General features: G+C 46.0%; 1 protein-coding gene across 3 annotated transcripts in view; it reads right to left on the reverse strand.

Moving 5' to 3' along the window:
* Nucleotides 1-2074: 2074 nt before the first annotated feature.
* Nucleotides 2075-17325, reverse strand: part of FAM53C (family with sequence similarity 53 member C) — a 138787-nt gene continuing 123536 nt past the window's right edge. For 2 of the 3 annotated variants that reach the window (XM_078652712.1, XM_078652710.1), the window contains one exon: nt 2075-5345. In XM_078652712.1, coding sequence (XP_078508838.1) covers nt 5106-5345 — 240 coding nt within the window. In that variant the 3' untranslated portion in view covers nt 2075-5105. The remainder of the gene's footprint in view (nt 5346-17325) is intronic. The other variant, XM_078652711.1, reaches the window with a different exon arrangement.

Genomic DNA, 17325 nt, shown 5'->3' on the forward strand with positions numbered 1-17325 from the left:
CCAAGCTTTGTGGCGAAGGACGGGTGAACAGAAAAGCAGGATCCCCTGGTGCCACCTTGTACCTCCTTGCCATGGTCCTGGAGACCTCTGGAGTGGACATTGGCTTCTACCCGACCGAGAATTTGCTATGTCAATGCCTCATTTCAAGGGAAGTAAAGGTTCTGAAATAGAGGAAGGAGAATGGAGTACCTCCGCCAGAATATTAGACCTCAACCTTGCTGTAGGAAGAGGCAACTCAAGAGGTCTGCAGCCTTTCTGATCACAGCGTGATATGTTCTCACCTCTTGCATCGGCAAGCCCTTTGGTGACAAAAGCTCCCAATCAGGAGGGGTGTCCAGGCCACTAGCCTCCTGTAAACCCTCAAAATCCGGGTCAGTTTCTACAATCTCGCCTTGCTCAGCCACTCCATGTTCCTCCTGTTACTCTTCTTCCCTCCAACAGTCTTTGCACCTACCTCCGAGACTTATCCTTGGAAATAGTGTTGGCAGCGCCAGACGCAGCAATGGTGACTTCGGGACCGGCGTTGAAGTGAGGTCCGCAGGAGACGAAGCCGGTCGAAGAAGAGTCGGCGCCGGTTTGGAGCCAGATGGCACCGGGGATGAACCATCTAGAGGAGCTCGACCCGCCAAAGACTGCAACGGTGTCAAAAATCTTGGCATCGGAAGAGGATGGAACCATAGGCATGAAAGGTATGAGCAGTACCTGGGGAAAGTGAAGTGGCAAACCTACCAGGAAATATGCCAAAGGACCCATGGGGCAAACAGGAGCACCAGTAGGGCTTGCTGCTCTGGCGATCAAGTCAAACATAGCATTTAAAAAATGTGACTGATCCGATCCCAGAGCCAGGAAAGTAGGATATGTCGGATCCGGTACCACAGGCTCTGTAGCAGTTTGGGGAGGCACTGAATTTGGCTCTGGTTGTGGCATCGGAGACCCCAGAGCCAGAGGTGGAGTGGTTGATTTTGGCAATGGTGGAGGTGTTCCATCTCTTGGAGCCGGTGGAGTCACTGCCCTTGGAAACAGGGCAGGAGTCACCCCCGGTGAAGGAGTCGGAGATATCTTATCCCTGAGATGACATTTGGGACTCGTGATACTGACTTCGGAGTCACATCTTTCAAAGAGCGACGCTGAGAACCATAGCGCTGCTTCTTGTGTTTCTTCAAAGACCTCGAAGTGTGTGGAATCGGCAACTTCGAGCTGGTCCTTGACCTCCTCTGCTTTTTGGCCTTGAAAAATGTGGCCTTGCTCTCCTTCCGCGCTTTTAGATTCATGCGCTTGCACGAAGTTCATGTCCAGACGTCGTGGTCAGACGAAAGACACCATACACAATCTTCATGTGGGGGGGTTAGTGATGGACATCTGGCCCCCACATTCTCTGCATGGCTTGAAACCAGACTTCCTCAGAGTAGTCATCTTCGACGGCTACAAAGTCACGACAACAGCAACAAAGAATTTCCCAGAAATGGAGAGTCTGGGGAAAAACGTACGCGTTGACGGTGTGGAAAAAAGGGAACTGCCTTCAGCACACTGACAAGGTCTTCTTATGGCTCAGATGATATCACACATGGTCACGTGCAGAACCGTCCCATTGAGACGTCCTTGTTGACGTGGGAGAACTGAGGAGAAATGTTTCAGTGGAATGATGCGCATTGGGTTAATTCAAAAGGTGAGAAATCCACAGAGGATGTATCCATCCAAAGTATAAATATTTACAATTTTCATAGCTTGTCACAGACTAATTATAATGTAAGAGTTTGCTTTCCCAACTTCTGTTTTAAACCGGCATAAACACAGAAGGTCCACCAACTCCCTTGACATTGCCTATATTAGCCACTGACTCAGAATATGGATGGTTATACTCTGTTGTGTGCCCAACATTAGTTTGTTGTATCACTTGAGTGAGACTTAGATCAGTCATTTTCCTATAGCAACTTCCTAGTTGCCTACCTCTTTTCGCACTCCTTTAGGTGCTGCACAACATTTTATTTTGCAACCAGTTTTGAACACAAATTCCCAGTCCTCCTTTGGCATACAATATGTACGATTTAAGGTGGGCGACAGTCTCAACGTAGGGCCTGGGAAAACGAGAGAATCTTTATTCCAAACTTCGACTTCATCATCATTTGTTAAATAAGACAGCCCAAACTAACTCTGCTATTTGATAACACAAGAAGCAGCAGGGTGGGTAACAGAATCCATCAAAGACCAGCAAATAGAAGTACATTACAAAAGACCATGAGACAGAAAACTGGATTGACCAGAAATATCTCCTGCAAAGGATTATCATTATTTGTCAGTGCATGTTAACCACTGGGTTCTTTAAATTAGGAGACCCAAGGGAAAAAAACAAAAGCTTCTACAAGAAAGAGCAACAAATCAAAGAATAAGGCTCCTAGTGCCTCGTGGAAAGATGATGAAAGAGATTGCTCCAGACCTCACCTTCTTAGAATTTTAATACCCAGCCTCCAAAACAGGTTTTCTCAAATGTGTGCCTCTAGTGAAAGTGGTTTGTCAAGGAGGAATCATAAAACTCAACACTCTGGACTAGTCAGGAGGCTGAGCACAGAAGTCCAAGCTTCTGCCCATCGTCACAATTTCCATTGTGTCTGCGCTGAATTGCAAAACATTATTTCCATTCAGCAATGAGTTGCTTCTCCTTAGGGACTGAACTGGTGTTTCAAATTCTCAGTCCTTTGATTAAATCCAACAGTGTGTAAGACTAATGTCATCTGTTTAGTGAACACATTTTTCATCAATGATGCCATCAACGCTCCCAAAGGGTCTTAAAACAGGTTGAAATGAATATGGGAGATGATTGCTTAGGGACTCCAAAGGGAAACAGTCTCATCTGAATAGGATTAGCACCATCTTTTTTCAACATGCTTGTTGGCCAATTATTTAGTTTTTAGATGCAACGTGAACCAATGATTATAGAGGATGGAACTCATCGGGTTCAAGGCCGATTGCTCGCTACAAGAAGTAGGCACTGTAGATGCAAGAGAATGGCCCTAGATTCACTGTAGTTTAAAACTACCACAACACCAAGCAGAGCTGATAATTTCTTTGAAGACTTCTTTAACAGTAAGAAGACACCAACTCCTGCTAGTGCTCTTATTCAGCAGCTTAAACGGTTTAGTCTAGGATCAGTCTCAGTAGAAATGAGCGAGTGACCCGTCTAAATCATTTCTACTACAGTAATACCAGACACTAGGCTGGGGGTGGCACAGTATAAATCAAACATGATATGACCAGGCAAATAAGTGTGGCAGGGCCCAATTGATAAATCGTATTGATCTTAAAGGGGCTCTCAGAATAATTTAAATCACCAATGCTTATGGTTTGGGGGCTGGCAATGTGATAGCACCAACGAAACCCAACACTTTTTACAATAGAATTAAGGACAATATATCAAAATAAAAGTGAGCAAGAAGGTGAAATGTCATACCAATGTATGATGATTATGGCCACCACTATTGCTATTCGCAATTAACCTTTTGTCCGAAAATATCACAGCAACACCCCCTCTTTTTCTGTGACTTCGTCATGCCAAAGGATTTTATAGCTCAGCATGAAGAAAATTTCAAGAACAGAGCTAGAGGCAGTATTGAGCAATGATTTAAAATACGAACAGAAGTCAATTTTGGTTATCAAGGGGCACAAAAGAAAACGCCCCTGGTAGACAGGAGCAGCACAACCTGTATAAAGGGATTTATGTTTTATAAATCAGGTTTTATAGCATATTTCTTGCAAATTTGAACATGAAAGTTTCAGAAGAGAATTCCCAATGTATCCTACAAAGTAAACCGACACCTGAAACCCACACTTTGATGTCAAATACCCATCTCAAGTTAAGGGCAGACGAGTTTCCTGTACTACCCAGGTGCCTGAGACGTGGTCCTAAATCGCCTTCTTCAAGTGCCAAAAAATGTTTGGTCTACTCATACGAAGTATTGCTACTATAAGAGTCTTGAACACCAATACTTTGATGCAAGAGCACCAGTAGGATTTCCGTAATTGATGCCTAGTCACCAGAGCACCAGCCTAGGAACGGCAAGAACACCAACCACTTGTGAACACTTTCCCAAACATTCGGGCTTTCATATTTGAAAAGAACAATGGTATTTCATTCACAGTAAATTCTGCTAAATTAGGTTATATAATCCACTCATTGAAGACAGACTTGTGAAGGAGAGTTTCTACGGTCATTTTTGGCCTCCAGTACAAACCCAGTTAAGGAGGACATCTTCGGGGGCCGAGACATATTTTAGTGGCCTAAAAGCAGTCCAAAGCATACACACGATCATCCTCCTCCCCTTCCCCAACTCTGTGGCTCGCTCTTATCAGTATCCACTTTTGTAAATTAACCTATTTTGAACCCAGCTGATCTTCTGCTCCTAATCCCCACTGCACAGCTTACCCTTCTATTTACCCATAGTTTCTTTGCTTACCTTTCCCAGTACCCAACATTCTGCAACCATCCTTCCTGTGCCCTCCCTGGATTACTTCCTCTTTTGAACCCCATCTTATGGCTCATCTCGTAGCCCAGTTTTGTTTGTACTTCTGTCGTTTGGCTTTCCTGCACCCTTACTTCAGATGCTTAATTTGTATCACGTTAGATTTGCAGGTATTGTATTACCAATGAAGCAGAAGCCCATCTACCTCAAATATCAGAAATAATTTTCATCTTCCCAAACAAATTTCACAGCCTTTTCCCTCAACCCCCAAAAAAAGAAAACCCAACAAACATATCCCACTTTGGTTTTTTTTTTGTATTTTTAATGGGACGCAACAAATGAAGTCACCAATCCCATTGGTGGGAAGGCAGCCTCAAATGTGATGGGAAGCTGGTGGTGGAGCCTGGCCCTGCTAAGACCCTCCAGACTCATCTGCCGAATTGAGACCCAGACTCCTGCTGGACATGTAAAAACAACACATAAACCCCCTTCCCCAAAATGTCCCCTGTGAGGGGCAGCAAGTCCATGGAATGTTCCAGGCTCCAGAATGCCTGCACGAGTCTTCCGAACAGTATGCGCAGCACCAGATCCGGAGCTTGGCTCTGCAGCCGAGATGTCTCCTAGAATCATTGTTTCCTGAGTTTGGATGCTTTAATTTTCCTCAATCAGGTTCAGATCCAGGTCGGCAAAGTCGTGCTGGAAGAGTCTGGAGTGGGTGGATGTAATACGGTCACGTCTGATTTCCTCCTCCTCCTCACTCAGCACATGGATGCAGCTGGTGATAGGGCTGCTGGAAGGGCAGGGTGACATCCCAGTGCAAGCCAGAAAGGAGGAGGAAGAGCTCCGTTCATCAGAGTTATCGAAGAAACAGAGGGTTCCCACATTCTGCTTCTGCAACAGAAAAGATCATGAGGCAAATCTGAACAAAGCAAAACGTAAATCAATATTTTAAACTTCACCAGAAATCAACCTAATGTGCTCATTACAAGGAAGCCCAAAATGACGTCTACAGGATACTTTACTAATTTTGATAAAGCAAAAAATATAACAGAATAGGGATGGCAGTAGGAACAAAGTCACATCTGAATCTCTGAATACAATCAACAATTCAACACCGCCATACGTGGGCATTAAATCAAAGACACTACAACAATCCTTTGCTGTGGTGTAAATACCGTTCTCACAAAAATATATCAAAATTATATTTAGGATATTTTAACTCACTTAGTAAAATTTGGACCTATTCACAAATATGGTAATTCAAATTTCAATCCTTCACAATACCATCCCCTGCAAACCTACATGCCCTGTTCCACCCTTCCTCAAATCCTATTGCCACATACTGCATCAATAAATAAGCAATTACAGTACCTGCCTATCCACCACTGAAAGAAAAAGGTAACCAGTAAGAAAACAAGTTACTTACCTGTAACTTTGGTTCCCCAGTATTGGTAACTTTCATAGATTCCCATGCTTTGTATCATTCCCCGTCGTCGGAATGGGAGCCTCGGTAGTATAAAAACCATAGAGACAAAAGAGAAACCCAGGCCTAGGCCTCATCTCATTTTGTATCCTATCACCCTCTTTTTGTAAAAAGAGACCAAATTTTTGCCAGAACCAATCAGAGCAGCCTCACCCTCTGGAACCTTCCTGAGAGAGCTCAGAGCCTCAGATTTTCGTAGCCGTTGTGCAAACCGCCACTAACTCTGTAACAAGGCTGAGCTTTCCCCGGGGAGGCGGGTGGGCGCATGGGAATCTATGAAAGTTACCAATACTGGGGAACCAAAGTTACAGGTAAGTAACTTGTTTTCTTGCCCCAGTATTGGAACTTTCATAGATTCCCATGCTTTGTATCAGAATAGCTAGCAGTAAATTACCAAGAACACATTTTGTAAATACATGGCATCACATAACCATAGAAGCAATATAGAAAACATAGTAAAAACAAACAAAATGTGCTCACCAGGATGGAGGGATCTTAGGGAAAGCTCACCTCTTAATGAAACAGATTCCGAAGGACTGCCTGACCAACAGCCGCATCATCTCGTCCTGTAGACTCCAGGCAGTAGTGTTTCGTGAAGGTATGCGTACTGCTCCACGTAGCTGCCCTGCAGATGTCCTTAATGGCCACTCCTGAAAAGAGAGCCACAGAGGAAGCCATCGACCTTGTGGAATGTGCACGGACTCTTCCGTCCAGTGGCTTGCCGGCCTCCTGATGACAGAACTGAATCGCACTGGAGATACAGCGAGAAATGCCACTCTTTGTCAAAGGCAACCCCTTGCGAGGTGCGCTGTAGGACACAAACATCTGAGTTGACTTCCGAAAGGGACGTGTGCGCTCCAAGTAAAACTTTAAGCATCGTTGAACGTCCAAAGAATGGAGCGTCCGCTCCGCCGGTGTAGAAGGGTGTGGAAAGAAGGTTTTCAGGATCACCGGTTCATTCAAGTGGAACTCAGATGGTGCTTTCGGGATGAATTTGGGATTGGTCCGAAGAACCAGACCTTGTCGTGTAAATTGCAGGAATGGATGTACTATGGAAAGCGCCTGAAGCTCACCCACCCGCCTCGCTGATGTGAGGGCCAGAAGGAGGGCCAGCTTCCAAGATAAGAACTTCAAGTCTGCTTTGTGCACAGGCTCAAACGGAGCTTTCATGAGTTGCGCCAATACCAGGTTGAGTTGCCACACTGGAGGAGGAGGTCGGACTGGCGGATACATCCGGAATAATCCTTTCAAGAATTGTTTCACAACCCTAGAGGACCATAAGGAAGGACCTGAGGAACTGCGCCGATACCTTGATATGGCTGCCAGATGCACCTTGATCGATGAATTTGCCAAGCCAGACTTAGCCAGAGATAGCAAATAAGGCAACAACCGATGAGGTTGGGAAGTGTAAGGATGGAGACCCTCCCGTTGACACCACAAGCAGAATCTCTTCCATTTTGCCTTGTAAGTTTTATTGGTACTTGGTGCTCGGGCCTGAGCCAAGACCTCTCTGCATTCCTGAGACAGTGTTAGATGACTGAATTCTCTGTGTTCAGGAGCCACGCCGTCAAGTGGAGGGATCTCGGATCCGGGTGGAAAACTTGCCCCTGAGTCCTGGACAAGAGAGACGGAATGGCCTTCAACTGAATTGGAGGAGCTTGGGAGAGCCGCAGTAGTTCTGTGTACCAGAATTGTCTGGGCCATGCTGGAGCAATTAGAATCATCCTGCAGGGTTCCGCCTTCATTTTCTTGAGAACTCGAGGAATGAGGGGAATGGGAGGAAAAGCGTAAAAGAACGCGCTGTACCAGGCCATCGAAAGAGCGTTCCCTAGGGACCCCTGATGGTGAACCTTGCTTGCGTAGAACCGGCATTTGGCGTTCTCCGGCGAAGCAAAGAGGTCGATGGCAGGCATCCCCCAAACTGAGAACACTCCGTCTAGAATGGATTGATTCAACTCCCACTCGTGAGTTACTTCCGTCTGGCGACTCAAGGCGTCCGCCTGGACATTGAGAGTTCCCGCCAGGTGCTCGGCTCTCAGAGCGATGTTGTTGAGAATCGCGAAATCCCAAATCCGTTGAGCTTCCGCGGACAGAGTCTGAGATTTGGTACCTCCTTGTTTGTTGACATAGTGCATGGCCGTCGTATTGTCCGTCCGGACCAGCACTGAACGGTTGCCCACTCTGGGCAGAAAAGCTTGCAAGGCCAACCGAATGGCTGTCAGCTCGAGGAAATTGATATGGCACTGGCGCTGACTTAGACTCCAGCGGCCACTGACCTGAAGCTCTCGGAGAACTGCGCCCCAGCCCTCCAACGACGCATCTGTGGTCACCACCATGGGCGAAGGCGAGATCCTGAACGTCAGGCCTTGGGTGAGATTGGCTTTCTGAAGCCACCATTCGCTCGCCGTCCTCATAGCTGATGTCACGACCACTCTGTCGTTGAATGACCCCTCTGCCTGGCGCCATTGCTTGTCTAGCTCCTCCTGCAGAGGACGCATTCGTAACCTGCAATGCGGTATTAATGGTATGCAGGATGACATCGATCTGAGAAGGGATTTGTATTGGCGGACCGACAGGAATTTTCTGCTGCAGAGTAGATGAGCTGAAACCATTAACTTTTGTTGTCGTTCCTCTGATGGACGAGCTGAACATTGCGTGGTGTCCAACACGGACCCCAGGAACCTGGCAGTCCTGGAAGGCAGTAGGACTAACTTGCGTTCGTTCAACAGAAGGCCCAGGCAGCGGAACAGATGGAGGCAAGTAGACACTGCTTGCGAAGCTTCCTGGAACGATGGTGCTTTGACGAGCCAGTCGTCCAAGTAAGGGAAGACCTCGAGAGATTGCCTTCGAAGAAAAGCCGCCACCGGTGCCAATACCTTGGTGAACACTCTCGGTGCCGACCGAAGGCCGAATGGAAGCACTTTGAACTGGAAATGGCTCTTGCCCACTGTAAAGCGAAGGAATTGTCTGTGAGCTGGGTGTATTGGAATATGGAAATATGCGTCTTCTAAATCCCGCGACGCCAAGAAGTCGCCCGGATTCAAGAGAGGAAGAATTTCCTGGAGAGTGACCATCCTGAAGGAGAGTTTCACGAGATAGGTGTTGAGCTCCCGAAGATCTAGGATGGGACGCCAAGTGTCTTTCGTCTTCCGCACCAGGAAGAATCTTGAATAGAACCCCAGGCCCCTCTGAGAGAGTGGGACCCGTTCTATCGCTCCTTTGAGGAACAATTGATGGGCTTCTAGGTGGAGTAATCCCAGATGTCCTGTGCGGATGGCGTCCGGAGCTCGCGTTGGAGGGAAGTTGTGAAACTCCAACGTATGTCCACTCTCTACGATGTTGAGGACCCACTGGTCCGATGTTATTGACTTCAAACTGTCCAGACAAAGTGATATCCTGCCCCCCACTGATGTGATCGGGAGGGGAGGAACAGTAGGTAGAGCCGGGAGGCCGCTATTGTCTTTTGGTGTTATCGCGACCTTGTCGCTGTTGCCGGCCTCGCGGATGGTTGCGAGAGAAAGATGCTGACTGTCCTTGTCGCTGATTCGAGTATTGTGGTTTGTAGGACTGAGAAGACTGCGAGGAATATCGTTGTTGGTTTCCTCTGTAAGACGCAAATCCTCTACCTCGTGCGCCCCTAAAGGGGACCTTGCGATAGGTGAGCGAGCCCAAGGACTTTGCCGTGTCTGTGTCCTTCTTTATATTCTGCAGGGTATCGTCCACATGTTTCCCGAACAGCATCTCCCCATCAAATGGGAGATCTAGGATTCTGTTCTGGACCTCCTGCCGAAACCAGGTGGCCTTCAGCCAACCCTGACGCCGTAACACAGCGGAGCAGGCCAAGGCTCGAAACGCCGTGGAAGCAATGTCCATTGCGCAGTCAATTACTTCTGCAGAAGATTTTTCTTCTTCTGCCAGTACCTTCCTGGCTTCCTCCTTAGTGGGCTCAGGTAACAGTTCCACTAAGGGTTCCATGTCGCACCACATCTGGCGGTCGTAACGGCCCAAGATGGCAAGTGCATTTGCCGCCCGAACTAGTAAACTGGCCATAGAGGAAAAACGCTTTCCAACATTATCAAGACGTCTGCCGTCTTTGTCCGGAGGTGTGGTCAACGGAGTGGACGGATACTTTGACTTGCTCTGTGCCGCCTGAGAGATCACTGAGTCAGGCTTTGGTTGACCAAGGAGGCAAGCTGGACTGCCTTCCGGAGCTTTATATTTCTTTTCCAGCCTGGGGAGTACTGGAATCACCGTGGCTGGACTCTGCATGATCTTCATGCCCTCCTCCCATACATGTTCGATAATGGGAATAGACTTGACGGATCTTTGATATTGTTCTTTAAAGTCATAAAGGAAACATTCAGATTCCTCCTTTGATATAGGTAAACCAAACCTCTTAGCTGCCCGCTCCATCAGATGATGAAAACCCCCTATATCCACCGGAGGGGAGACGGACGTGTCACGACTAGAGGCGTCCGGATCATGCGGTGCACTGTCCCCCTGATCCAAGTCAGGGTCCTGCAACGGGTCATCCCCAGTGTCCACCTGCATTACCTCCTCATCCGAAGAGGTATCCTGAGGGACCGGCTGAACTGGTAAGGGATCCGGAGTACGGACACGCACCAACGCTGGCCTCGGCGGTGGTGAAGAGGACCTCACTGGAAGACTAGTAGTCGGTTGTACCTGAGGTAGGACGGGAGGAGCAGTAGATGCAGAGTGGCCCGGCTGCTCAGACGGGAACCTCTGGCGATAATCTTGAAGCATCATCTGCAAATCAGAAATAAGTGAAGAGGGCATGGCCACCATGCCCTGTCCCAAGACCGGCGTGCGTCGTTCCTCCTGGCCATATGGGTGGATAAGCTGGGCATCCGCCCGCTCAACATACTCCTCCGTGTCCGTGTCCTGCATCTTGACATGCAATTCTGATGGACTATATGCAGGGCCATAAGTGTCATCTTCCTCTATCTCATCCTCCTCAGAATCATCATCCAACAGCATTGTTGGCACATGGTGAGACACTCGTCGTGGAGAAGTCATCTCCGGTGTAATTTTCATCTTCCGAATACTTAACACCACTCTTTGGCCCGTCGACGGGCTCGTCGACGGTGCCGTCGTCACCGGAGCCCCGGTCGTCGGCGGGATCGTCGACGGGATTACAGACTTCGTCGACACAATCTTCACCGTCGACGATGTCGTCGACGGTCTCGTAGACGAACTCGTCGTCCTCACCATCCTCGTCGGTGTGGAAGTGGTGGTCGTCGTCGACGTTGTTTTCGTCGTCGACGCGGCCGTCGACAGCAGCTTGCTCGTCACCGTCGTCGACGTGGCCGTCGTCAGCGTCGACGAACTTGGGATCTTGAACGTCGACGATGTCGTCGTAGACACCCCTGCCGTCGACGATCCCGTCGACGGAGGAACAGAAAGAGCGGGAACTTTCACTGATGGAACTGTCGTCGACGTACCTGGTGTTTTCGTAGTCGACGTACGCTGTTTTTTGTCCTGAGCAGAGCCAGAAGCGACAGCAAGGTGCTTGTCACTGGATTTACTCTTCTTGGACGGAGGAGAAGGAAGAACAGCCTCCTTTTTGTCCTTCAAGGCTGTAACACCACCAGCAGCCTGTCCCTGCCTCTCCTTTTCACTTCCGTGAGGAGATTGAAGGGGACCAGCCTTCTCAGACCTATCAGAGATCTTGTGAGAGGCATGAAGAGGGGCCTCCGATGTAGAAGCTGCAGTAGGAGACCTACCCATCTTTCTTGATCGATGGGAGGAAGCAAAAGATGTGGAATCCTCCTCATCTGAAGAGATCACCTCCTTGCGAGTCTTCATTTTCTGCAGCCAGGTTAACAGACGACCCTCTCTGTCACGAAGAGTCTTGTTGGAGAAGGTCCTGCAGATCTTGCAGTCTGGGGCCTTGTGGTCCGGATACAAGCAGTAAATACAGTTCTCATGCTTGTCCTCCACAAACAGACGTTTTTTCCCACAAGAGGCACAGGCCCTAAACAAGGCCTTCTTCTCCTTGTCAGACATCTCGAATTTGAAGAAAAATGTAGAAGAATCAACCAGAAAGTTGAGAAAAACTGAGCAGAGCTCAGAGGAGACTCCCTAGCACAACGTGCGGTAGAAAAATCTGAGGCTCTGAGCTCTCTCAGGAAGGTTCCAGAGGGTGAGGCTGCTCTGATTGGTTCTGGCAAAAATTTGGTCTCTTTTTACAAAAAGAGGGTGATAGGATACAAAATGAGATGAGGCCTAGGCCTGGGTTTCTCTTTTGTCTCTATGGTTTTTATACTACCGAGGCTCCCATTCCGACGACGGGGAATGATACAAAGCATGGGAATCTATGAAAGTTCCAATACTGGGGCAAAGACAGCTTTGCAGGGCGCAGAATTTTAAACTCCAATTCTGTGTTCATTTCTATGATCTCAAGCTTGGGTGGAAGAAATCAACCAGTTTTCCCTCAAAACCTTTCACTGTGGCACGTTTACAATTGACTTGTCTAGTTCAGGACATCAATCCTCCAGTGCCCCACACCTCTAGATTGTGTTTATGCAACCTTTTAGTGTGAACATGCATGTCTTACTGCTACGCCTCAAAGGGAAAAAACTGTGGAGGTGGGTTATCATATCTAACTGTTCAGATTGCAAACTATACTGAAAATAGGCATTTCCTTTGCAGTATAAACCTTAATCACATGCTGTGCAGAGATCAACAAGTAATATTTACATAAGAAGTGGGTTTGAGATAAGAGGATTCCTAAAATACATTTCAGTCAATAGAGTAATATTAGATTAAAACAGTACACAAGAAATGTTTTACTGGAACATACAGAAGTCTTTTATGGTACTCATTTGGATAAAGGGACTTAAGACTGAACAATGCAACCGAACTAAAAGTATTTACAATTTTGCAACTACAAGTCGGTTTGGTATGTATGTACATATTTAGGCCTAGCTGGGTGGGTATCTGATTTCTATTAAAATGTTAAGGGTTACGGTGGTTGGCATAGAGCAATAATGCAGTTGGCAGCTTTAATGGGGTGTGTGAGGGTGCTTCTTAATAGTGGACCACGCAGGAAGGATGGATATCTAGAGGGAGCAATAAAAACAATGGGCATCAAGAAGGTGCAAAACCACATTCTGTACAGAACGAGGAGTGACGCGGTAATAAATCAGAGAAAGTTTGGTTTGAGATGGCTTTATGGGCTAGGTCAAGCATCTTATGTGCTCTATGCTTAGCAAACTACCACCATATTTGGTTGCCATATACTGAGATGAATGATCTCTTTAGGTTAAAGAGAGTCCTTGTGGTGTACCAGACTAGTTACTTACCTCAAACAATAGTTTGTAGCCTGCATGCTTTTGCGTTATTCCACCTTCTAATGGCTCGGTTTTGAAATTTTCTTCAAAAAAGTTTTTTCTCTTGGGGATTGCTCAGAGGCGGGCCAACAATACTAGCCAGGATGTGGAGCACAATTCCGTAATGCCAGAGTACATGATCACCATCTTTTGTTGCAGGATGCAAAATATTTAAGCACGTGAATCAGGTAACTACTAAACATGCACTGTGTGCTGAAGACTACTGCATTCATAAGGGATTTTACAGTTTGAAATGGGAGACGCCAACAGATCCTTAAGGAGGTTTACCTGGGAAGCAGTATGGTGAAGTTAAAAAAAAAAAACTACTCCAAGCTCACATTAAGAGTTATGGTGCAAATTAATTTTTTGCTCATCATCAAGGTGTTTGGTGGAAAGATGATGGGACCTGAGTTGGTGGCAGCAGAAAAACCAGTAAAGTAATCCACCTGTTTTTGAGAAATCTATGCAAGACCAGGCCCCATCCAAAGGTACACGGCTATAGAAGGGAATAGGATATGTAAGAGGTAGAGTGCAGAGAGAACAGTAGTGGTCCTAGGACAACCTTGGGGTACAGCAACAGGTAAGGAGAAGCCATAGAAAACAAAAAACGAAATGAAAATCAAAGACAGGATCAAAATTATATGAGAACTACATGCCTTTCTCAGGGAAAAATATGTTTGGTTTATATCGGTTATATGCTGAAATGACTGATTAGTGTATTCATAGAACCACAGAAAAGATCATGGTCTACCAAATACATGATACTGTTTAACAAGTATTTCATCTGCAATTTTATAATAATGATTCGTCATACACCAGGATTCTTCATGGTTGTATTTTAACCATTTTGCAGTATAGCAGAGCCTTGTGGATTCTCTACCTGCCTCTTTAATCATAATACACCATTCTTGAGGTAAACCTAAATGCTGAAATGTTAAGATTTTCAAACTCTAAGGGTTAATCCGATCAACCTTCCCTTTCTGAGAGGTTCTATCTTTGTGTAGAGGTATTGTTATTATGATATCGCCTGGTGACATTAATTAGATGTGAGCGCCAAGTTTTACATGCCCAACTCACTCATCATTCAAACGTGCTCCCAGGAAAGTCTTCTGTTACTAACGAATGAGAGAGAATTTTCCATACTGACTGAAGCCCAGGGTTGTTAACACTACAACTGCTTAAATAATGTTTTGGCATTCCAGAAACAAAGTCCCCTTCACTAACCAAGAGTCTACATATGGGTACACATGCAAGGCTGAATGTCTTAGGTGTGCTGCTAAACCACTAAATAATTCGGGAAAACACTGTTTGCAAAGGTTATATCAATAGAGAGAACTCTGAATTGATACTGAATATCTTTCTTGACAAACCGGAGAAACAACTGATGTTCTGGATGCATTTGTACATCTTTTTAATCTATTGCTTCCAGAAAATCTTCCACTTCCAACCACTGCTTCTTTTCAACACGTCAGGATGACAGCTTGGGACTTATGCTCAGACAGAGTGATTACTATAAGATCAGGATGCGCTCTCCTCTAATTCAGAGACCGTTAACACTCAACAATAGCTGAATCAAACATCTATTCACCGCAATCTCTTGTTCAGCAGTCATATGCCTCAAGTGCTGTTAACTCGGGACCAGAGAAGCCCAGTAATTCTCATAACGAGGATTTCACATTACTGGACTTGGATATAAATTTGAGAAAACATTCCCCTATAATGGCTGGCTCCTCTAAGAACCCCCCTCTGGTCCGACACAGACTACCAGTTTAAATGTATTCAGTAGTACTGTGTCGGAACAAACATCAATAGCACTACGTAACTCTGAAACTCCTGACTTGGAAATACTTGGGAACTTGTCATGTAACTATCCTGGTCAATGCACACAAGTATCTGAGTCTTAAGCGCATTGAAAGAGTCTTGTCGTCTGTTTTAGCTCTTTTAGAAAAGTCATTAAATATTTCAGACCATATCCAAGACATTTTATTGGTAATATTGAAGGTGCATTTAGGTCCAAAGGAGGAGGTGGTATTCCCTCATCAAGCACTTCAAATAGAAACAAATAAGGCATGCGGTAAGCTGGGACTTATGAACAGTGACCTGCAAGCAGAGAACCCTAAGCTCCAGTAGAGAATCAGCATCTTCCCCGCATTTTGAGTCCCTGATCAGGGGACGAATGCCAGCAAATTAAGTTGGTAGTGGCTTCTAGAAAGAACAAACAACTATGAAAAGTCCTACCTATTTGCCAAAAAGTTTTTTTGACCCTGACCCTAGTAGCTCTTGTTCCCAGCACTTCAATGAAGGTTCTCAGCACTGGCCCGGAGACCTTCTCTTTTTTTAGACTTCCTAACCACCCCATATCGGGCTTGGCAGCTCTTGGGGCCTTTCGACAAATGAAGTGAAAATCCAAGACAAAAAAAGAGGTCTTGCGGAACAAGAACAGACAGAGAATCTCTAAAGAAACATGCAAGAAAGCTTCGATTACAAGAACTAGGCGAATCCAGCACCCTCATCCCAAAATCCCTTGGGGAAATTCCAACTACCTCACACAGCAACCTGTCTCTTCAAGGTGCAAAAGAAGGTCTGGCTGCAATAATGGACTACGGCTCCATAATAAATAGCGGAGAAGCTGATACTTAGAACAAACCCAGGGCCCTCCAAACTGCAGTCAAGGGACCTAAATCCTCGGGCTAAACCTTTTTTGGCACAGCTTCGCAGGAAGATATGAACCATTCATGGTCTAATGGATCTGTTCATCCATTTCCCTATATTCCTGCTGATACTGTGGTGTTCGATTTCGGGGCTTTATTTGATTCTGATAGTTGTATGAATCATTCCTTCTTATTAACTTGTTTTGCTGAGATGGAGAACTTGAAGATGATACAAACTAATGATGTTTCTCTGGTTTCCCAAATGCATCTTCTTGCAGCTCTAAAAACAATGGTCCAGTTCCACACAGAGGTCGTTACCCAAGGTTTTACCCGCCGGGTACTGTAGTTGCACTTATTCTTGACCAGATAGGTGAGTGAGGTGTTTCCCTGTCATCTATGAGATTGCTGCTGATCATGTTTTTAACTATATCTCTCCACAGGAGCATGCCCACCACCGTGCTCACTGAGGATTATACTTTTTACTGGTTTTTAATCCACATGCTAGCGGCACATTCACTAGCATGCTACACCGAGTGTACAAGGTCACCCACGACTGTTTGTGATTATTTAACCTGTTGTGATTGCACCCTTTGTCTCACAGTTTAGGCAGGTACAGCGCAACACAGGTACACCACTTTTTCACTTTACAGTCAGTAATGAATATTACCCATTTGACTCCCTACCACATCCAAACACTAGTGTGACCTATACACTCCCCACCTCTAGGAACAGCCCAGTACCTTTTGTGTTAATATTGTCTCCATGGGCGAACACTGAGGCTGGACCTACCACTCCATGTGAGTGGTGATTTCGCCTATTCCTATGATATACCCCCGCTCCCCCTGTTGTAAACAAATAAAGATTATTCAATCAGCCGATGGAAGGGTGAAAGACCCAACATTAGTGATAAATACCTATATTCCGCAAGATACAAATTATAACCAGATGCTCCCTGATATCTTTTCCTTTCTATCGAAAGTCATGAATAATGATGAGAAATATCAAGTTCTGTTGGTTGGAAACCTAAACTGTAAAGTCTCTTACCACTCTGGTCACTTTTTACTGGACCAAGAGAAAGATCCAGCACTCCAGATCCCTGCCACTACTTCCCGCCACTATTATCTCCCCCCCCCACCATTTGAGAACTCACTAAAGAGGGCACTCCCTCCTTAATCACCTAAGAAAGAGTGAGTGTGCAATAGTAAATACAGATTTCTAAGAAAGAGTGAGTGTGCGATAGTAAATACAGATTTAACCAAGACTTTCATGCCTGTTGTACTCAAATCACCTCATGGTTTCTCTATCAACTATATTATCACCTCATAATCCACCTTTCACCTTTTGCAAGTGGTACATTCTCCACATAGTGACCACAGATTGCTGAT

This window comes from Lissotriton helveticus, chromosome 7, assembly GCF_964261635.1.
Source record: "Lissotriton helveticus chromosome 7, aLisHel1.1, whole genome shotgun sequence".
NCBI classification, from domain to species: Eukaryota; Metazoa; Chordata; class Amphibia; order Caudata; family Salamandridae; genus Lissotriton; species Lissotriton helveticus.